Raw genomic sequence first — 24355 nt, 5'->3', positions numbered from 1 at the left:
AGGTGCTTTGTGAATACAGGTAGATTAAGAGGAAAGTAAAACTGCATTCAAGGGACCCAAATGGAAAGCAACTTAGGTAAAAAAAAAAGTTCCAAATAAAGACTGAAACATAGATTAAAAACATCGGGTTTTTAATCCAAATTGATCAGAAGCACGTAAAATTTTTGCATTACATGAAAAAGAGCAGCAAGGAATTTCTTAAAACAAGATGCACGCCTTCTTAAAACCAATTTTTGGGAAACATACTTATGAAATACTCTCTCTTCCATCCTGTACGCTCTGAAAAGGCACCATGCACACTTCCATATTCTTCATTATTGCGTACAAGGAAATACAAGAAATCCATTGTATTTTCTTCTGTATGATTACAATTCTTTTTTTTTTTTAGAATAACATTCTTCAGTAGGATGTCAACTGTAGTAAACTGCTAAAAACCTCTATAAAAATCTTGCATTCTTAAGCACAGTATCAAGTGGAATGAAACAGATCATCTAACAAAAGGACAGCAATTACTGCTGCAATTTCCACAACCAACCTCTTCTGATAGGTACCTACCAAATGAGGCCAGGATCGTGAGGATTGTTTCTTTTAATGTTTACTTCTTTCAGGCTGATTACAGGGGGAATTGGAAAAGAAAAGAAAAAAAAAAAGAAAGAAAGCAGTACATTTTAAGTACTAAAGGACATCTATTTAAACATCCACGAGTTACTTTTCCTGTTTCCTAATGACAGCTTTTCGGCAGGCTGAGATTTTATTATTGTTCCATTTCTGGGGATAGTAATGAGGAATATTCTAGCTTAAAGGAACAAAAACATCAAGTGACTCTAATGACAGGAAGAACAGCAGAACCCAAAGGCACATTGAGGCTTACAAATCCAGTGGCCTTCTATGATGGAGGGACTGCAGTAGTGGACAAAGGAAGAGCTGCTGATACAGGTCATCTAACTGTACTTCTGTAAGGTCTCTAACAGAGTCCCCTGCATTCTTGCCAGTAAGTTAGAGGGATATAAGTCTGATGGATGGACTGTTAGATGAATAAAGAATTGTCACAATAGCCACATCCAACTAGTATAATCAACTGTAGTAACTATAGTAAACAGCTTAACATCAAAGTGGAAACTAGTAATGAGCACTGTCCATAAAGGGTCCATGCTGAGACCAATACTATTTAGTATCATATCTTAGAATCGTATAACAGCTTGGGTTGGAAGGGACTTTGAAGATCATCTGCTTCCAGCCCCTCTGCTGTAGGGAGGGACGCCACACACTAGATGAGGTTGCCCAGGGCTTTGTCCAGCCTGGCCTTGAACACCTCCAGGGATGGGGCAACCACAGCTTCTCTGGGTAACCTGTTCCAGTGCCTCACCACTGTCACCGTGAAGAATTTCCTCCTAATCTCTAATCTAAATCTCCCCTCTTTTAGTTTAAAACCATTCCCCCTTGTCCTATCACTATCTGCTTGAGTAAAAAGTAATTCTCCATCGATTTTATAAGCCCCTTTTAAGTACTGAAAGGCTGCAATGAGGTCTCCCTGGAACCTTCTCTTTTTTAGACTGAACATCCCCAGCTCTCTCAACCTTTCTTCACAGGAGAGGTGCTCCAGCCCCTTGATCATCTTTGTGGCCCTCCTCTGGACCCGCTTTAACAGGTCCACATCCTTCTTGTGCTGAGGGATCCAGACCAGGACGCAGTACTCCAAGCAGGGCCTCACAAGAGCAGAGCAGAGGGGCACAATCACCTCCCTCCACCTGCTGGCCACCCCTCTGTTGATGCAGCCCAGGATGCAGTTGCCCTTCTAGGCTGTAAGCGCACACTGCTGGCTCATGTTGAGCATTTTGCCCACCAGAATGCCCAAGTCCTCCTAAAGGCTGTTCTCAATGAGTTTTTCTCCCAGTCTGGACTCCTGTATGGGACAATACCTCGCCCTTGGACTTGTTGAACCACATTAGGTTCACATGGGCCCGCTTTTTAAGCTTATCCAGGTTCTCTTTGGATGGCATTCCTTCCTTCACTTCTACCAGCTGCTCCACTCAGCTTGGGGTCTTCTGCAAACTTGATGAAGCTGCACTCGATCCCACTGTCTATGTCATTGATAAGGATTATAAACAGTACCAGTCCCAGGATGGACCCATGAGGGACGCCATTTGTCACTGGCCCTCCACCTGGACATAGTGCCATTGACCACCACTCTCTGGGTGTGGCCTTCAAGCCAATTCATTTCCACTGAGTGGTCCACCCTTCAAATCCATCCTTCTGCAATTTGCAGATCACGATGTCATGTGGGGCCATGTCAAATGTCATGTGGGACCATGCAGTCAGTCTTCCCTTGTTGAAGCGTGATCAGTCAGTCTTCCCTTGTTGACTGATGCAGTCACTCCATCATAGAAGGCCACCAGATTGGTCAGGTGTGGTTTGCCCTTGGTGTAGCTGTGTTGGCTGTCTCATATCATCTCCTTGTCTTGCATGTGCCCTGACATTGTGTAGACATACAGGAAACAAGAGACATGAGAAGCCTGACTGGAAGTGAAGACTGAGGCAAAGAACTTGATGAGTACCTCAGCCTTCCCCATGTCTGCTGGTACCAGTTCTCCCTTCTTAGTCAGAGGGTTACACTCTCCATGGCCTTTCTTTTCTGGCCCATGCACATACAGAATCCCTTCACGTTATTTCTTGCATCCCTTGCCAAGTTCAGCTCTAATTGTACTTTCCTGATCCCATCTCTGCACATCCAGACAGCATCTCTCTACTCTTCCCAGGCTATGTGTCCCTGCTTCCACTGCCTGTGAGTTTCCTTCTTGCGCCTCAGACTGACCAGCAGGTTCTTGCTCAGCCATCCCAGTTCTCTGCTTGTCCCTGCTCACTTTCTTACAAATGGGCATGAAAGGTTCTTGCGCTCTGATAGAAACGTTCTTAAAGAGTGGCCAGCCCTTTTCATCTCATTTGTCCCTAAGGACATTGTTCCAGGGCATTTCATCCACTTGGTTTTTAAATAGCTGGAATTTCGCTCTTCGGAAGTTCAGGGTCCTGACTTTGCTCTTAGCCAGGCCCGTATTCCTCGAGATCACAAACTCAACTAGGGCATGGTTACTGCTGCCCAGCCTGCCTCCAGTCCTAACCTCTTTAATGAGTTCATCTGCATTGGTGAGCACCACGTCAACACTTCTCCTTTGGTTGATTTGTTTAATACCTGGACCAGGAAGTTATCCTCAACAGACTCTAGGTGTCTCCTGGATTGCTTACAGCCTGCTGCGTAGCTTTTCCATCAGACATCTAGGTAGTTGAAGTCCCCCATCAGGATGGAAGTGTGCGAGTGTGACGCTTCCTGTAGCTGAAGCAAGAAGACCTCACCAACAAGCTCCCCTTGATCAGGCAGCCTCTAGTAGACACCAACCACAGGGTGTCGTTTAATGGTCCAGTCCTGAACTTTCAGCCACAAATATCTTCATCAATGACATAGACAATGGAACTGATTGCACCCTCAGCAAGCTTTTACCACCCAGGTGTGGGTGCCCCATCACTGGATGGGTTCAAGGTCAGGATGGATAAAGTTTTGAGCAACCTGATCTAGTTCAAGATGTCTAGATGTCTGCCAATAACATACAAGGCGGGAGGTGTTAGACTAGACGATCTTTAAGGGTCCTTTCCAACCCAAACCATCCTATTATGCAACGACTCCATAATTTCTATTGCACAAGAAGTAAAAATGGGTGTTGGATCAAGGCAAGTTGGTTGGACTTACATGATCTTTAAGTGCCCCTTGCAACTCTATTGCACAAGAAGCAACAAGTTGTTTTTTGGCTTTTTTTCCCTCTTTCTTGCATTCATATCTAGAAAAAAAATATGCCTAATTCACTCCTATCGGTTGCCTTTGCAGTGCCAGTTAATATCGATCAAATTTTAGCTATACCACATGTATTTTTCTCCACTTGGCCCACCAGGTTGGCATCTCTTATATTAAAAACAGAAAAAGCACTTTGTTATGTTTTTCCAAGCTGTTCTTACAGGAGCCCAATCTGGAACTTCACTTCCACCACACATAAAAATTTCTTTGAGATGTTGGCGTAAATATATTTATGGATTACTTATGTATTGCATATTTGTATGGGAACGGACACTTTCATGTTTACAAGGACAATATTTCTAAATCCAACAGGTCTACAACAGGACCAAATGACTTAGTTACCAACTACTTGAGCACAGTTTGATGTTCTGTACCCATCCAACAGATTTAAGAATTACAACCACAGGGAAAAAGTCGGAAAGATAAAATGCAGTTACACACAGAATTGCAGATTGTTTTTAAATTCCACTTCTCTGTGCAAGCTACCCAGTTCTGCTCCAATAAACAAACCTATTCTTTTGAATCTGCTTTCAAATGAGAATTGACCCTTTCCTACACCTTTTTGAATTTTAACTTTTCTTTAACATCAGCAATCAGAATTGAGTAGATTTTTTGTTTTTGTTCTTTAACTTAAGTTTTACTATGGTCTTCTACTTTATTTAAAAAAATAAAAAAGTTCCTGATTTTGTCTACAGTTGCATTGCTTTACTCATTAACATCCTGTAGGGTTCTCACAGTTACCAGCAAAGTGGACCCAAGGAGACTGGAACTACTTCACTTCTAAGAGATGATGTCCCAGCTGCCAACAGCAGTATTTGTTACCTATTCTGTACAGGTCCATTTTTTTTTTCAAGCAATTAAATAAGCAAATGAAATTGAAGTATTTGGTGATAACATAAATGCACCAGAAGCTGTGCTATAGCACTCTCGAATTTCTGCCACAGTGCTGCTTAGATTTACAAGATTTTTTTTTTCATAGAAGGTACACACCCCTGAAGTCTTGAAACAGCAATGCGCAGTTAAGAGATAACATTTTAGTAAAAAGACTTCCTTTATCTGTCTCTCAAGTAAAAGGCTATGGTTTCAGAATTTTAATACAGTGGTGATTAATTTCTTCATCAAACACAATATAATGTCTATTTTAAAATACCCATGATATCAAATAATATCAAAGATTTACCAACGAGGCAGTTCCACTACCACCATTCCACACCTGCTTTGGCCCACATTTAATTCACAGAATGGGTATTATTGTGCTCAAGATTTCCCACCCTTCCAGGTGAATATTTATTTGTTCAAGTAGTATTTCTGGGTTTCTTGGCAACTACAAAACAATGGCACCTGTTTTATATTTGAATAAAATGAAAAACAGCAAAAGTAGATTTGTAATGCTTACAGGCAAAGGAATCTGTCTCAGACTTTTCTGCTTCCCCTAACAAGACTGTATGATGCATCCTGAAAGTTGACAATTCTCTCAGCCTATTAGCCCACAAGAGGATTACAATGCTTAAATCTGTAACTGGTCTCAAACTACCCACTATAATTGGTAGGCCTGTCTTTGATTCAGAATCTGTGACTGGTAATTAAAACAGCCATTTCTCAGCTTTTTTAAAACAAAAAAAAACTTTTAATCTTTAAGGAACAACATAACTCTGATTGAAAAACAATGTTTAAACAATCAAACACTGTCTGTGTATAGCTGTTTTTCACCAGTTTATCCCAATTGTCTCACATTGTGCAGTGCTCATTTCTACATCTGCCTGTTTTTCTCTAAGTAATTGTCAAGCACTTCCCAGAGAACAATACTTTTTTTTAACTATTTCAATTGTTTGAATTAACCTCTCCAAGCAAATACATCATTTTGAGCTGGGCTTGGAAGAAATGCTTTCACAATGAAAAATGTGTGGATTGTTTCTTACCCTCACAGCTGGGAGATTCAGTTATTTAATCATTAACAATTGCCTGGTGGTAGCTTCTTAGCAGACTTGCTACTGAATTACAATAGTTGCGTATGCAGCACACTTCCAATACAGTCATATGGTAGCATTTTCCTTACTGCAAGATCAGGTTTAATACAGCAGTGTAGAGTTGCTTTGCGTCTTTTACAGAAACAAATTCAAACAGAAAGTAAAGCCCACAGTAGTTAATCTTCTCTCCTTATGTTAAAAGCATAGTGAGGTGCACAATATATACAGTAATATCATTAACCAGCTGATGTACACTACAAGAGTTAGCAGTTGCAGGTTCAGTTATTATATATACATATATAAATATGGTTTTCAACAACAACACTGAGTTTCTGTAATTTTAATATAAAATAGTAATTCCTCCGCAGATGAATGAATTAACGGTCACCACAGAACTTTGAAATCAATTATGAAGTCAAGACTTGAGGAAAAAAAAACACCAACAAAACCAGCGAATGAAGTCAATGTATATTTAAGTACATTACATTCTCAACAATGTCAAGAATCGTTTGTCTGTCAATACAGGGGGCTGGAGCACCTCTCCTACGAAGACAGGCTGAAGGAGTTGGGGTTGTTCAGCCTGGAGAAGAGAAGGCTCTGAGGAGACCTCATAGCAGCCTTCCAGTACCTAAAGGGGGCCTACAGGAAAGTTGAGGAGGGACTCTTTGTCAAGGAGTGTAGTGACAGGACAAGAGAATGGCTTTAAACTAAAAGAGGGGAGATTTCAAATTCAGATTAGATATTAATAGGAAATTCTTCACTCGTCAAGGCTGGTGAGGCCCTGGCACAGGCTGTCCAGAGAAGCTGTGGATGCCCCATCCCTGGAGGTGTTCAAGGCCAGGCTGGATGGGGCTTTGAGCAGCCTGGTCTGGTGGGAGGTGTCCCTGCCCATGGCAATGGATGGTTTTTAAGATCCCTTCCAACCCAAACCATCATGTGATTCCATGATTCTATAATACCCTTTGCCTATTTACAGCAATTAACTATTAACTGTTTGTTTAAAAAATGATGCAAATACATTCTAATGTAACAATAAACTTTCTAAGAAACTAATCTACAGTATCAGTACTTTAATCCAAGATTGTATTTATAGAAAACAACTGACAGAATTATGGTACCCTGCATAACACTTACAACCACTGTGAATCAAACTACTGCACAGAAAAAATTGACACTATAATTTTCCCTGAAACAGAACATAAAAGGGAAATTCTGATTTGTTATTTTTAGAAGTCAGGTACAATTTACTTTTTTTTCCACAGTCACTCAAACAATCGGAAAAAAAAACAAACAATGTTACCATCCCACAGTCAGATTCTCATTATAAAGATTTCAATTTCCTTTGGCTTCCTTACTCCAATTTTGAACTATTAAAATATTCAGAAACAGTATACTGCAATTGTGACACAGCCACAATTGGCAACAGAATCTTCTGTTAATCACTGCTACCTCCAACAGTAGCCAGATTGACAGAAAGTATGCCTAGCAACTAGTTTAAACTCAAACAATAAAAATGTTATTAAAAAAGCGAAAATAGGCTTAGGGAAGAGTCATTTACATATATAAGGTATAAACCAAAGATGCTCATACTCCCTTTCATCCTTGATGCTCAGACTTATTTAAACTCACTCAGAAATTTCCAAGTAATATTTTTTGTTTCATGAAATCACCCAGGGGAACCAAAACACACACAAATGACAAACTAGCTTGCTCTTCAGTTTGACTGAGGAATGTGTCATCTTATTTATGCAGAGAAAGTGAATAATGCTGCTCAGAGAATGCAATATTTTTTCATCACTTTTAACAGTATTTGTAGACCTATCCTGTAATAAGGTAAAACAAACTGATAATACTGAACATGTAATAAAAGCTGATCACCTACTCAAATGAGGAAGAATGCCATTTTTCAATATCAGTTAGCATACAGCAATGACCTGGTTTGTAGGCAGACTATAAAATATGGGCAATAAATAGATGTAGGGTTATTAACATGCAGTATTTGCCTGATCCGCTACATATTACAAATCTTATATTCCACTCATCTAGTTTTGTAAGGGCATGGCAACACTTAATGGTGGGCAAAGTTAGAGTTCAATAGGTAACACACAGGTTGGGAAACTATACATGGTATAGAGCATGCTTTACTACCCCAGTTTTAAGCCATTCCCACCCACCCCCAATAAATAAATAAATAAATAACAGCGCCAACCACTTTACTCTGAAATAATGACTTTTTAGTAGGGTGTCCTGAACTTTTACTCAAATAACAGATTATACAAATCAGAGGTCTTATTTCTACCTCAAATACATACAATCAAGCTCCACGTTTAAGACCTTCATTAAACCATCACTTTCTTTGTCATTACTGAAAAGTATCTATTAACATACCTGAGTACACTGATCAGTGAAAAATACTGTTTAAGAACAAAACTCACAAAAGAGAGGCCTCTACAGACATACTTTACTAGCCGAATAAATATCCTGGTGCCCCAAGGAACAGGCATTTAATATTTCTACTGACAGTAATAGAATACAAGAAATGTTCTGCTTTGCATTTTGAGTCTTTATTAAAATAAATTATTTTTTAAGTCACTACCCTGCAGTATACTTCTTTTCATGAAGAGAAAGAAAGGAAAACAGTACAGCACAGCCCCCAAACTTCCGGAGAGTAAGTGTCAGTTCACTGAGGGAACTGATAGATGGGATCCCAAACAAGGCGTCTCTGAAGAATAAAGGAGTTCAGGAAACCTGGAACATGATTAAGGACAACCTCCTCCAAGCGCACGGACGGTTTATCTTCATACTGATGAACAAGAATGTTCTGATAAATCAGAACATTTAAACGTAGCAGGAGCTGGCTTGGCTAAACTCAAGTCCAAGCTCCAAAGCAAAAAGGGAGTACATGGGAGTTGTAGGCAGGATAAGCCAACAAGAGAAGAGCTTAAGGCAAGCAGGGATGGTCTTATGAGACTCAAAGCTCATCCAGAGTTGATACTTGTAAGTTACGGCAAAGGGCAACAAGAAGAGCTTCTACAACCAAAGTTTGAGCAAGTAAAGTGTGGTCCCATAGGTTAATGGGGAGGTGATACAGTGACATGAGACACAAACAAGACCGAGGTGTTTTCTTCACTGCAATCCTTACAAGGTCCCTCCATCTTCTGTGCTTAGTGACAAGGTTCAAGGAAAGGAACTACTAGCACCATATTGTATATGATGATTCTATATGATTCTATGAGAACTGAGTCAGTAATTACTCACAAAAATTCAAGCCATACAGTTCCATGCAGTCCTTATGGCCTGCATCCAAAGACCTGGCCAATATCACAGTCAGACTGCTCTCCTTCATCTTTAAAAGGTTGTGAAGATAACAGGGGAAAGGACTGCTGACCGGAGAAAAGCAAACATTGCACACACCAGTCAAGAGGGTGATCTGGAAACTGTAGATTAGTTGCCCTTCTTACATCTCAGGAAAAAAAAATCAAAATGGAAAAATCAAAATGGAAAACATTTCTGGGCACCAAGGGTGAACCACACCTGACCGAATTGATCACCCTTTGTAATAACATGTCCAGATTTTGGTTGTCAGTAGAAGTCATTCCCCTCAATGTTAACAAGGCTTTCAACAATGTCTCCCACAATACTCTTGAATCCCACCTTATAGTCTAGGTGGGTGGACAACTAGGTAGGTAAAAAATTAATTGGATAGACAGACTAGAAGAGTTTTTCATATTTTGTTGATATTTCCAATGACTATATAGTCTCATACTTTGTATTTAAATTAAATCTTTGGCCATACACTATAAATTGGATTCCTATTGATAGCTAATTTTCCCTGACAAGATTTAAGCCTTTGCAGCAGGTCTGGCTGGGATGGAGTTAAGTTCTCCCACAGCAGCCCATACAGTGCTGTTCTCTGCACCTGTAGCCAGAGCAGCCCTGATAACACACTGATGTTTTGCCTACTGCCAAGCAGTGCTGGCACAGCACTGAGGCTGGCTCTCCAGCCCCCCCCAAAGACTATGCAGGCTAGGGGTGGGCAAGAGGTGGGTAACAGCTGACCCCAACTGACCAAAGGGATATTGAGTGCAGTATGATGCCTTGCTCAGCAATAAAAAGTCACAGCAGTGAGAAGGAAAAGAGAAGACTTGTTATGAAAGCATATGTCTTCCCAAGCAAACACTATATGTATTGAGGCCCTTCCTCCCAGGATGTGGCCAAACATCGCTTGCTGATGGGAAGTAGAGAATAATATTTTTTCTCTTTTGCTTCTGCACAACCTTGTCTTTTTAAAAAAAATATTTATTTTTATTTATTTTCTTATGAAATGGCTTCTACCTCTAACCTGTAAGTGTTGGTTGTTTTCTTGTTTCCCCCTCTACCTCATTTTAACCCCGGCCTTGTCTGGCTGAAGAGGGGGAGTGAGAGTACAGCTGTGTGGTACTTAGCTGCCTAGCAGTGCTAAACCACAACCTACAATTAGATAGAATTCCTTGAAAGGGGGAATAATTCAGTGATTCGTTACGTGCTAACTTCTGATGTTATTATACCCCCTACCATCACAAGCATCTGAATGAACTGTCGGAGATGATGATCGTCTGTGTGGCATGCTGTACTTGTGACCTACGGCAAGGCCACAGCAGATGCCCCTTTTGCGTTCACTGTCCAGCAAGAGCTACGCTGTCAATAAATGGAAAGAAACCATATAGGGTAAGATAATGCAACTCTGGCTAAGGTACAAAAAGAAGTAGTATCACAAAATTTAGCAAAAGACTGTACAAAATTACCGTGTACCTCTCTGTATTATGCTGGGGTAATGATATCCCAAGACAGCCCGGTCTGTGCAGAGAGATTGCACAGACTTCTAGGCAACTTGCAATCCTCTCCAACAGCCAAACTAGCCTGAGTGAATTTATTCAAGCATAGGAAGGGCTCCCATCAGCACAACTCCGAAGCAGTACTATTTTAACCACAACTACAGTCACATACCAAGAACAACAAGCATGTATTGAGTGTATTCTGTGATAAGGACACAAGGCCCAAAGAGACTTTTATTGCAATCAGTTGAATCAGAAGTCTGCTTTAAGTGCACTGGGAAAAAATGAGAACAAAAGCTGGGAGCTGAATGCATAAGAAAGAAATAGGGACCTTTCCTCCAGCTATAATCTTTGTATGTAGCACTTATTTTGGTCTCCAGCTTCACAGAATTGTTGAATGGGGAAAATAAACAACTACCATAAATGAGACTTCTCACACACGACTCACTCTGAGAAGCACGTAGTCTGAATTTGGGTATCTCTGACCTACGGTCAGAGAATCACAGAATCATCTAGGTTGGAAGAGACCTCCAAGATCATCTAGTCCAACCTCAGCCCTAACACTAACAAGTCCTCCACTAAACCATATCACTAAGGGCTACATCTAAACGTCTTTTAAAGACCTCCAGGGATGGCGACTCAACCATTTCCCTGGGCAGCCCATTCCAATGCCTAACAACCCTTTCAGTAAAGAAGTTCTTCCTAACATCCAACCTAAACCTCCCCTGGCACAACTTTAGCCCATTCCCCCTCGTCCTGTCACCAGGCACGTGGGAGAATAGACCAACCCCCACCTCTCTACAGCCTCCTTTAAGGTAACTGTAGAGAGTGATGAGATCGCCCCTGAGCCTCCTCTTCTCCAGGCTGAACAAGCCCAGCTCCCTCAGCCGCTCCTCGTAAGACTTGTTCTCCAGACCCCTCACCAGCTTCGTTGCCCTTCTCTGGACTCTCTCAAGCACCTCCATGTCCTTCTTGTAGCGAGGGGCCGAAAACTGAACGTTTTACATGAAAATCCCAGACTCTTAACCAATGTGTAGCAACCTAACACACAGAAAAGTTATACCTACATTTTTTTCTGTGGCCAAGTGACCTTTCTAACAATAATTTTATGCACAGCCTTCATGTGGGTGTTAAGTTTTTGTTTTTTAAGTGTGAAGTGATTTTGAAAGCCAAACCAAACAGATAAAAAAACAGAAAAGAAAGTACACGAAAGAAAAATAGAAATAATAAAAAGTACTATTCCTTCCCTCATCACTGGGTCTGAAAACAGCTCACTTGGAAATAATTCATAAAATGCATTGCTTCATAACAAAACAATACTTTCATATAAAAAGATTTCAACATAAAACAAAATTTCGTGTCACTACAGAGGAAAATAAGGTAATATTGCAGTTTATGTTAACATGCCTCTATTAACCTTCATACACAAGGATAGGTTACAAAAGATAAGAGATAAAATACCTTAACATTTAACACCCATTAGAATCCAGCACAGATACCCGCAGTTAGCAGAAAACAAGTACTTCCATTACAGAAACACACAATCACCTAAGTTAAGTACAGATGTACTAGCACAGGCTATAATTAATTTTCATTTTGTGATTTAGATGTGGTACAAGCAAATGATGGTCAAATTTAATGCACACTACAAGTTGAACTTCACTACAGAGCAAATCTATGCATAAAGCTACACGTCTTTTCCAACAGGATTTCCTGTACCTTAATATCAAGCTATTGTATCCATAGAATTGCAGTTGCACTGCATTTGTCCCTGTGGAAGGAAAGACATATCTTCAATCCCCATTATAGCAAGACCCAAAGCCAAAAGTGGCAGAGCTGTAATATAACGTTTTTCAATGTAAATGCGACTGAGGCATTAAAAAAAAAAAAGACAGATACATTCCAAAATGAAATATAGAGGAGAGATTAGCAAAGCCACTATGATTCAAATAACAGGGAATTCTCCACGGGTTCATGCTTATCTGAGTCTCAGCAGCAGCATAATATAGCAAAAGTCCAAATCACAGATGCGGGGATTTTTGAAGCACTACAGCAACAGGATACATACCACTAAATAACCACCATAAAAGATATAATTTCTTAACAACAATTCCTAGAGATGAAGAACCTTTGTTTTAAGATTAGAAGTAGAACAAAAGGAGAGACTGAATGTTGTCTAAATAGTATAAATGTCTTCCACTGGGTGCGGGTGCCCAGGCACGGGCAGGGGGCTGCCGGGCCTCCATGAGGTGAGGCAGGGGCTGCCCCGTGGGGGCCATGGCTGGTTCCAGCCGGCTCCAGTGGCCCTGCTGCAGGCCACAGCTGGGCCCTGCAGCCAAGGTGGCAGCACGTGAGGGAAAGCATATGGAGGAGACCGCAGTGGAGCAGTTAAATGTTTCCTGAAGGAGCTGCAGCCTGTGGGGAGAACCCATTGGAGCAGGGAAAAGTGAGAGAAGGAAGGAGCGGCAGAGAAAACACCCCCATGTGCTGACAAAGGGAAGGGTGAGGAGGAAAGGTTGTTTTATTGTTTCTCACTGAGTCCATTTTAATAGGCAAAAAATTACATTAGTTTTCCCCAAGCAGAGTCCATTTTGCCCACAACAGTAACTGGTAAGCCCTATCCATGACTTTCTCTCGACTCATGAGATCCCTCAACCTTTTTTTTCCTCTGCTGCCTCTCTGAGAAGAGGGAGGGAGTGAGCAGCTGGGTGAGTGAGCACTTGGTCCTTCGCTGAGGCTAACCCACCACCACGACCTAGGTTGAGAAAAGGGAAATGAATTGTATCAGGATGAGTGTAGATTCAGGCTAGATTTTAGGAAGAAATTCTTTACTATGTGGGTGGGTGAGGCACTGGGAAAGGTTGCCCAGAGAAGTTGTAGATGCCCCATCCCTGCGAAAAAGTAATTTTATAAATGAAAAAAATATTTGTAATTGTGGTAGGCATTATATTAAAATTCTTATTGATACCCTTAATTTTACAACTTCTAAGAAACTGGGGGGAAAAAAATCTTTACAAGATTGCAGTTGACAGTTTACTGTTATATACCACAAAAGACAGTGTTTTTTTGGATGGCTTTTCAAAAACACATTTTCCTATTGCTTGCATGATGTACATTATTATTTACACTTAATGCAGATAGAAAATGCCATACATGAATACGTGTAACATCAGTAAAAGCAGCAGTAAAGTCTATACACAACTGATTCAAGACAAAACAATTTATCTTGAATAAATATCAGGCTTAATCCACAAATCAAATATTCTATGGTACAGCCAAATTAACATTGCTAGGAGATTTGGTCACTTGCATTATCTCTGTTTTTAACACTTATGGCTCCATCATGAAATGCTTTGGTCTTATTTTACTTCTTTCTCTTGTTTGCTTATTTGGATTCTTTCCTTTAAATTTATAAAATATCTACACCTTAAATGGACCTGCCCTTCTTTTGTGCTTGAGAGTTACTCTGACTGGATTCCAACTGCGGATTTTCACAAGTAAAATTATTTGCAAATCCTAAAAAGCTAGAATATCAAGGTAATATCAAGGTTGCTTTGCTTTTCATTTTTGTAGAATCAGCAGTTTTCTGATGATCGTTCAATTTGTGAAAATTCTACAAGATCTCCTCTCCCAGGAGGTGGCTTTTCATTAGGCAAAGCAGGACCTTTTACAGCTTTGCCTTAAAGAATGTCCTAAAAAAAGACTATCATTGTTGTGTTGTTGTTGGTTTTTTTAAACATAATAGAATACTTGTTCAACAGAACTGAACTCATACCTTTTCTTTTTTTTCGAGAGGTACTGCCTCACTTGACTCTTCAACTATCTCCTTATCCAATTAAGCACTGTTGATAAGAGCATTGTTGAAAGCTATGAAAGAAGCCATATCCAATCCTTCTTGGCAACCATAACATAGGCCGCAGAAGGATTACCACTGTTCTCTAACATCTATGCAGAAAACTCCCATGCTATTTTTACACTAATATTTTATCACAGAATTTTCCTACTCCTATTACTACCAATCTGTCCCCACAAGCAGATGCAATGATGTAAGCAACAACAAAGGCAAATGTCCGTTGTGTTAGCTCTGCTTATAGCAGATTTAGAAATCAAAAAGGTAAAGCTGCCAAGAGCTTTCAGCACCTTGTGTATGCTGCAGTTTTCACCACTCCTGCCAGCTGTGCAGCTGAACCATGAACAATACTAGCTGGAAATTTTAGAGGAAACACTCTAAACACAGACAAGACTGCAAAGGGAAAATATGTAATGAGTTTTGGGCAAAATAATAGTAACATTAGGGAAAAAAGGAAAACCAAGTAGGTTGTTGGATGTACCATAAACAGCAGTAACAGTTTTGTGGTCATAATATATCGATCGGAAAACTCCTAAAGACATTAGGTAGGATACCATGTTTCTCAACAACTATGCGTCAGGCAGTTTTCACATGTTTTCAAAGCATTATAAATAAAAAACAAGTGCTGAAGTCATTATTCTCCCTCTCCTAAAAAGCCCGAGCTAAAGAGTTATGAGGCACCTGCAGTTACTGTTCATGCTAATCATCACTGCTGTGAGATGGATCAGGAAAGAAGAAACAGACCCCATTTGGTATAAGAACAATAATTTGACTACTAACTTTTACTTGACAATAATTTGCCTAATAAGATGTAAACAACAAGCAGATAGCCTTTTAACACCTATCAACTGCACATTGCAATACGTCTCTTGAACAGTTTTTGGGAAAAGATACGATTTTATACCTTCTAATTCATAAATCGAATGTTTCACTCATTTTAGTCCAGATGAGCAAGTACCATCAGTCCAAACAGATTTTTGTACATTTGGCCATCACAAACAGAAGCAGAAGGGAATCTGCTTTCTACTATGTAGAAAAGAACATACGTAGGTTTCTTAAAACACAGCTAAGAAAGTTTTTAATCAACGTTGACATTTGCTGAGCACCAGTCTCTTTTTCAAGTATCAGGGTTAGAAAATAAGCTACAGCTCATTATTCTCACAGACCATTTTGTTTAATCTTTCTACAACGAAAGCCAAGGCACATTTTAAGACTGTTGAACACCTGCTGAAAGGCAGAAAAAGTCTGAGTATGGAAGACTGAACATGAATACACAACCAATTGTTTTTTGTAAAGCAAACATAGAAGTATTGTTACAAATTAGAACAATATAATACTAAGTAATACCTGGAAAAGGCTTTGATAGGTATATCAGAAGTAACACACACGGCAGAGAAAAACAGCAGTAGCTATATTAATGCATGAAATGTGAATGAAACCTTAATATACAGACATTAGATTAATATTCTACCACTTATAAAATGTCCTAAAGGACAAGGATATTCAGAAATATATCTGTAACATTCCTGCAAAAAAGTTTGTTGAATCCTTCATAGTACCAAAACAGAACAGTTTGAAGCATATGTATTCCATGGTGTTTCAAAGCACCACAAAAATCATGAAAGTCATGGAATAGCAAGCATATGACTGAATGTAAATTCTTTTGTTGAGTACAGTCACCTTAAACTACCTTTGTAATCAGTGCTAAACTTTTCAATATAATCAGTGGAGCTTAGCGTACAATTATGTCTTTCTTAAATTCACGTCTCACCTCTTGCTAGAGAAACTGCAATCTACAGACATGTATTTCTCTCCAATGGCACTGCAAGGATCCACAGTGGCTAGCTCAGCTGTACACAACAAGGCTGTTGATGGCTAAAATCAGTCCACCTATAGCCAGTTGCGTAACAATAATACATAGCATTAAATAGTTGACAACAAAACAGAGGAAGAACATAAAAGGTAGTTTAAATCTGAAAACTAACTTGAAATACAGATTTAAGGGAATGAGAAGAAAGAAGGAAATCTGAAGGAAGAAATGCCAGAACAATCACAAGCAGAACCTCAGATATACTTTAGTCATATGAGGGCAGAGAATGAACAAAACTAGAAAACTAAAGCACAGAAGAAGGCAAGACAGTAAGCTTGGTTTGTAACATTAAAAGACATTAGTGTCAAAAAGTGTAAATAAACCAGGTTCAGCCATATCAGAGCTATTTCTATTCAGAGCTAATTTGTTAAATGTTGCATGTGCTGATATATATCATCAAAAACAAAACGTTACATTTAAAAATCCTATGTTTATTGTCAATCCAGGGGATTGTAGGCTCCAAGAATTTGTAGGAATAGAGCTTTTTTTTCCTCAAAAATCACATTCGAGAGATCTCTTCAACACCATGCAGCAATATAATTTATTTATACTAAGCTAGTAAGATACCAAAGTGGATTTTTTTTTTTTTGTAATGGTGTAATAAGTACACAAATCTATTTCCAGTCAGAAGACAGAATTAGCATTTTATGGAAGTAGCGGTGTCACCATCCCTGGGGGTGTTCAAGGAAAGGTTGGACATGGTGCTTAGGGACATGGTTTAGTGGGTGACATTGGTAGGGTGATGGTTGAACCAGATGATCTTGGAGGTCTTTTCCAGCCTTAATGTGATTCTGTGAAATACGCCTATTGGTAGTGAAAGCAATTCATTGCATTAATCCATTAGTAAGGTAAGAGCAGAGAGCAGAGACTAATTCAGTCTGAAATATTTTAATTGCAACATTTTCAGAATAAAGAAATCATTTATATTGCCTATATTCAATATTGCTTGGAAAGTAAAAAAGAAAAACAGAAGTGAAGGTCATCAAATTAGGCTGACAATCTCCAATTTTCTTTCAGTGAAAAAGAGGTTTTTAATATAGTTCATAATAGATATGCAGTCTTCACAAAAATCGCTGCATCGAAAAGAAAGAAGTAAATTCATAGCTTGAGCTACTTAACATATTAAAGTTGTTACAGCTTTTATTAAATGACATGGAGTTTACAGATGCCAATTAATCCTATTTACTATAAGAGCAGAATGCTGTTCTCCAGTACTTCAAAAATGGTCCATATTCAACTTTTTCAAAAACTATATTCCTTCATTTCCCTTTTACACTGGCTTAAACCCGGCCTGACTTTGATTCCGTCTACGTACTTGCTCTTCGGTAACTCACTAAAGACTATCTTCTGCAACCTGTATTCCTTAAGATAGGAATGGATACAGTTAAGGTTGCAATTTTCTTTCTGTGATTAACTCTTGAGTTTTAGGTCATTTCTTCTATGGTACTATACTACTATCTCTACACCTCTGTAACTGACATATCTGGCAATGTTTTTTTGTTTTAAATAAACAAAAGCAAAACAAAAAAATTACTCAACCATACAATTTTCCAAAACAGTAAATTCCCACAAAAACTATACAGAAATTTTGTGGCTTACACAGATCTTAGAAAACTGCAATGAGAGTCTGGTCACACACAAAAAAAAAGAGTCTGCTCTCTCCATATCCAGGGTTGAAGCTTTGGCAGCAGTTTTCCTCCTATCACCAAAGATTTTAATATCAACTACTTCATGGTCATTATGACCAAGACGACCACCAGTCACCGCTTCACCCACCAGACCATCACTGCTCACAAGCAACAGATCTAGGAGGGCACCTTTCCTAGTTCTCTCCCTTCATAGCTGTACCAAGAAGTTATTGTCAAGGTGTTTTAGGAATCTCCTGGACCCGCTTCTATCAGCTGTGTGGTATTCACAGTTCACGTCTGACAAGTTGAAGTCACCCATAAGGACAAGGGTGTCTGCTCTACAGATATCTCTTAGCTCCTTCAAGAACAATTCATTAGTGTCATCATCCCGACAGAGTGGTTGATAACAGACTCCCACAGTGACATTCCCTTTATTTGCCTGTCCCTTAATTCTTTATCCGGAGGCTCCCAACCCATGTCAACACCAACCGCAAGCTCCGTACAGCCCAGCCCCTCCATCACATACAGTGCCAACCCCAACCTCACCTGCCCTGTCTGTCCCTTCTGGTCCTGCAACTGTCCATCACAGCACACCAGCCATAGGGCTCTTCCCACCAGGTTTCACTTATGCCAATGAAGTCGTAGCTCTGGAACAGAGTCAAGGCTTCCAAACTCCTCTTGCTTGTTCCTCCTGCTGCGTGCTGTGGTGTTGTATTGTAATCTCTAAAGTTGTATAATTGACTTCAGAAAGTTTGGCAACTTAAGTATACCACCAACACTGAAATACCTGCTACTCCTGGCATTATTCAGCTCTATGGGATCTGGAAGAAGTCCAGATGTGGTAATGTTAACACAATAGAAGGAAAAATCTGAAGGTCTAGGTATGAATCACAGAACTATTCCAAACCAGTTGCATTTGTTTTATTTGAGATAGACCTTTTCCTATCATTAACAATGAAAACGCCATAAGGACTCAAACAACACATAACCACTGACGGAATCCAATTCAAAGAAATCTTCTTTGCCTTCCACAAAAATTCACATTCAGCCCTTACAAAAGATACATAAATGCACCATGAATATATATATGTATCTTTCCTATTTATATAGCAGAAAAACAAAAATCTTCACTTACTGCACTGTATGTTAATAGTAATGTTTCTGTTACTAATCATTAGTATGTTAAACTGAACTTCTCTTTGGATAATAAACATGAAACTATATTTGCTTTCATCTTTTTTTTTTTCCAATAAATCTTACTTTTAGTAACTAAATCACATTGTTAAAAGGACACTTCAAGATCTTTACAAGTAGGTTACGGCTATATGTTAAGAGTGGTAACATTAAGATAAGGAAAAGTAAGATTGCCTGGCAGTCACTTTAAAATTTGTCTGACAATAACAAATAAACCAAATACAAATTCAATAAAAAATACACCACAAACAACACCAGGACTACAACTTTCCTTATGTCTTTAAGCATTATTAAGTGTTGGTGCCTCATTCTGTAGGTTAAACATTGATTGCCAATAAGCAGTAACAGAACAGAGTTTAAAGAAGTAACTTCTTAGATGTTCTAAGCAATCAGAAAATATAAAAATAAATGAATAAATACAGGAGGCTTTGTTTTGCAGTGCTGATCTCACCATTACTGTGGTGCTTTATAGTGCAGAGCTACAGAAGATGTAAACACTCTTATTCTTCAAAGAAAGACAATGTAGTCTTTAAGGTTAATTTACGTATGTTTAATTTCTACAAAGGAAAATACAGATGGTCACATCATTGTGCATGTAACCATCTCAGGTTAATGTGATAACAAAATTCATAAGAGCAAAAAAACTTAAATTAATGAAAAACTCAAGTCTGTTGTGTTGAATACAAAAACACCCTGAGAAGAAACTTTCTCCCACATATGTGGTGATCATATGTATGGAATATCCCTTTGGTTGGTTTAGGTCAGCTGCCCTGGTAATGTTCCTTCCTCACTTTTTTGCCCACCGCCTAGGAGGGTTAGAGATAGTCCTGATGCTGTGCCAGCACTGCTCAGCAGCAGACACAACACTGGTGTGATACCACCTACTGTTCTAGCTACAGGTGCAGAGCACAGCACTGTATGGGCTGCTGCAGGGGAAGTTAACATCCCAGCCAGACCCAGTACAACATATTATGTTGACATCATAAAAGAAAAAATTCACAGTAATGCCTCCTTTAAAGAAACTGACAAAAGAACAATTTCCACGTTTTATCACAATAGAGATTCTGCAATGTCAGTATGTCCTTCATGTTTTAGGGGAAGAAAACCGAGTGTAAACTGCCAGAGTTATTTCCCATGGAGTTTGGAACTCCAGGAAAGATACTGAAATCACCTGGAATGCTAGAAAGGACTTCTACAACCTCCAAATTCAAGAGTAGCATAGAGGAGTACTGACAGAGTAAGGACAAAAAACCCAAGCACCTATAGTGCACATTTATTCTTCAGCTTTCCAGTGGCCAAGGGAGGTGATTCCTTCCCAATGCATTTCTGTAGAACACAACCAGACTCTCTTGTTTGTTTGGATGTATGGATGCATGATTTAAATTCATCTTCCAACCTTTCACATGACATATTAAAATTAAATCTCTAATGGGAAAACGGAGATGAAGGGGACAGTTTCCACTGCTCCTGTCTTAGGGGGAAAGGAGACAGCATTCTCTGGCATGAACTAATAGTCATGTCTCGATAAAGCTGGACAGCTAATATCTCAATAAAGTAGAAGTAATTCTGAGGAAATCTCAATTCTTTTCTTTTCAGGCCAATTCTGTTCTGAAGCAGTCTTCATATTTAAACAGTCCAGCTCCTGAGAGGAAAGCGAACTGGGGACTTGTAAACAAAAACATACAACATGAAATTCAAGGTCTGCTATGCAAACCTGAAAGCAAACTTCTACTCATCTTCTGCTTTTTGTCATTCATCTGTTGAAAAATATTGAAACATCTCACTCCACATTTCTTCAGAAAGCACAGAACTGTAGAAAGTGTAAACTGTAGAAAGGTGACCTTGTTGTGAGCTTTGATCAAAACAGCAAAATACTGGTGTGATAATTCAAATACATAAAAAAATCACCAAGTCTCTAAAGAGTTTTTATAAAGTAAAAATGTATCTAAACACTAGAACATTTTAAATTCTCATGTTCTTTTCTTAGCTGTAGGAAACGTACACATAAAGTTCTTAAAATTCACTATTTAGAAACATATTTAAAGACTGCCTGAACTAAGCATCTGACCTAGAAATGATTTTCAGAACTAAACCCCAGCTGAGCTACTGTGTTTACAATCATGATTACGACTGTCTCATTTTCTAAAAGCAAACATAGCCATAGAGTATAAATTCGTCTCCAGTGGGTATAAGTCCAAACACTAACTGAAGAAATCCTCTCTTATCCAGCCAGTTCTCATATCTTATAATGAGCACTATCACACAGTGGAGTAATTAAGAGTTGATCTTATATAGGAGAACAACACAGGGATTTACTTGTGGCACAGGTATAAGGAATCCATAATGAAATACTAGAAGAGAAAGACTAGAAAAAACAAATTGCTTATGGCTTTTATCTCAGACTACAGCAGGCTTTGTTTGCTACTATCATCAACCTACTAAGCCAATTTTAAATCTTGGAATCTATTTACCCGTTTTTTTTTTTTCCCCACAAAAATCGTATTTACTATGAATACAATATACTACTTTTATTGATTATATTCTTGTTACACTGTGAATCCTTTAGATTCAGAGATTTCAGTTAATACATATGTAAGATCAAAACTCTAGTGATGAAACACAAGGCAGAAAAAACATAAGGCAGAAAAAGCACGGTGGAAAATAAAACATTTTTAAAAATGCATACTCCTACAATTACCCGATGTATAAAAACTTTTGCTGAAGTTTAGAGTTCTGTTTGTTCTCCGTGAATGCTCACATGGCAAAAGTTTGCATGCAGTTGAGTCTTAAGCAGAAATACCATTAACAAAGCAATACACAGCAGAAAGTATGATGTATATTTTAAAAGTTGCATTTTAATCATTAGCAGAAAAAAATCACACAATTGAAGCAGTTTAAAATGTTTTTGTGAAAAGTTAATGCCACTTTTCGGTATCAGTTAGTCATACCATATTTACCTGACACCCACTAACGGAGAAGAACAACACTGCAACATTTAATCACACAGCCTGTTCACATTTATTTCTGTACACTTCAAATATGCTCTGTTGAATGACCAAAAAGCATCCTCTCCCTACCATCTCGTGGAAATAAAATGTTGTTTAGCTTTTGTTTTAATTATTCTTTATTGAAAAAAATGTTAGATATGAAGACCTAATAATCTTCATTATTACCACATGCACCAAGAACCAGATTTACTAAACAAAGATGCTGCAAGAGCAGCTTCTGTACTTACCTCTCTCATGATTCTCAGAATCAGATATGGCACATTATTTATATGAATATAATTGATATCCTTATAATCATTTGCAGCAGGAGGAAAACAATGCTCAGAAATGCTGCCTTTTAAGATGTGTACTTACAAGCAAGTGAAAATTTCATAAGTTCTTTGTAACATTTCACTACAAAAGATTATAAACTCACTTTTAGTTCATATCAGTTTTAAAATGCCATACACCCTGTAAAATGAAAGTATGACGTTATGAACTTATGTTTACCGCACCTTCTGGAATAGCTAGCTCATCACATCATGCATTTGCATGGGCTCCTATGTGCCTCAGTTTAATATTCCCACAAAACTCTAATTAAAATACTAATCACTTACTACTTATTTATCTGATTTTAGCTACAATGAATTTAATATATTTGCTTACTAGTTTTCTGTTTTGTTAACTTTCAAATATGTGATTGTTTATCGCAGGACATGGGACTCGTGTATTTATATTTTAAACTATCCAGTTTTAATTCATGAAACTTTGGCGAGCTGATCACCATCTGTTCATTCTCAATCACAATGCACTCTTTTAACAGATACAGTTGCTTGATAAACTTTATTCAGGTTCGCTAAGTAAAGCAAAAACCACATGCACAAGCCAAGCAAAACAAAGACTTAATTCTCTGCTTCCCATGGGCAGGCAACTCCCAGGAAATCTGGGCTCATCATATGTAATGATTTATTGAGAAGACAAATGCCATCACTCTCAATGTTCCCCCCCCTTTCCTCCTCCTTTACCCCAACATTTATTGCTGAGCATGAGATCGTATGGTATGCAATATTCCCTTTGTCAGTTTGGGTCACCTGTCTTGGCTGTGTCCCCTCCAAGCTCCTTGTGCACCCCCCAGCCTCCTTGCTGAAGGGGCAGCATGAGAAGCTGAAGAGTCTTTGGCTCTGTGAAAGCACTGCTCTGCAACAACTAAAGCATTGGTGTTTTATCACCACTATTTTCATGAAAAATCTTAAACACAGCATGGTGTGAGCCTCTACAAAGAAAATTAATTCTATCCCTGCCAAAATCATGACAAAGTGACAAGGTCTTCCCTCAGCCTCCTCTTCTCGAAACCGATCGACCCCAGTTCCCTCAGCCCCGCGTCATAGGTCTTATTTTCTAGTCCCTTCACCAGCTTCGTTGTTCTCTGCACACACTTCAGCAACTCAGTATCCTTCTTGTAGTGAGGGACCCAAAACTGAGCACAGTACTTGAGGTTCAGTCTCACCAGTGCTGAGTGCAGAGGGACCATCTCTTCCGTAGTCCTGCTGGTCACCCTGTTTCTGATGCATGCCAGGATGTCATTGGCCTTCTTGGCCACCCGGACACACTGCTTGCTAATGTTCACCTGTCTGTCAACCAACAGCCCCACGTTCTTTTCTGCTGTGCAACTTTCCAGCAACTTTTCCCCAAGTCTACACTACTGCATGGGGTTGTTATAACCCAAGTGGAGCACTGGGCATTCAGCCTTGTTGAATGCCATACAATTGGGTGTGTCCCATCAATCCAGCCTACCCAGATCCCTCTGCAGTGCCTTCGTACCCTCAGGCAGATCAACACTCTCTCCCAGCATGGTGTCATCTGCAGCCTTACTGAATGTACACACAATCCTCTCATCAGTATCACTTAAGTGACTCACAAGACAAGGGAGACTGGGCCCTTGTCTCTGCTTGAAGCAGAGGGAGGAGTCTCCCTCTTGTCCCCAAAGTGTCTCCACACAACAGCTCTGGTGATGGACGAAGAGTGGATGTGGGCAAAGGTCAAGACCCAGGAAAGGGCAACCACAGAAAGCTGGATCAACCAACCACCTGTATCAGAACCAGTGTCACCAAAAAGTGCAAGAGAGTGATAGTAATTTGAGATTCCTCTTTGAGATACACTGAAGCACCTACTTGCCATCTGGATGGCATCTCTGTCATCTCTGC

General features: G+C 39.3%; 1 protein-coding gene across 10 annotated transcripts in view; it reads right to left on the bottom strand.

The window, feature by feature from the left end:
- Positions 1–24355, bottom strand: part of KDM4C (lysine demethylase 4C) — a 286752-nt gene that overhangs the window by 146890 nt on the left and 115507 nt on the right. The window contains exon 10 of one of the 10 annotated variants that reach the window (XM_066989012.1): positions 13345–13377. The exons of the other annotated variants lie outside the window; for them this stretch is intronic. Coding sequence (XP_066845113.1) covers positions 13360–13377 — 18 coding nt within the window. The 3' untranslated portion in view covers positions 13345–13359. Of the gene's footprint in view, positions 1–13344; positions 13378–24355 lie in introns of those variants that run through there. 10 annotated transcript variants of the gene reach the window in all.

This window comes from Anser cygnoides, chromosome Z, assembly GCF_040182565.1.
Source record: "Anser cygnoides isolate HZ-2024a breed goose chromosome Z, Taihu_goose_T2T_genome, whole genome shotgun sequence".
Taxonomy (NCBI): domain Eukaryota; kingdom Metazoa; phylum Chordata; class Aves; order Anseriformes; family Anatidae; genus Anser; species Anser cygnoides.
The sequence above is the reverse complement of the archived record's forward strand: the minus strand, read 5'-3'. Positions and strand labels throughout refer to the sequence as shown.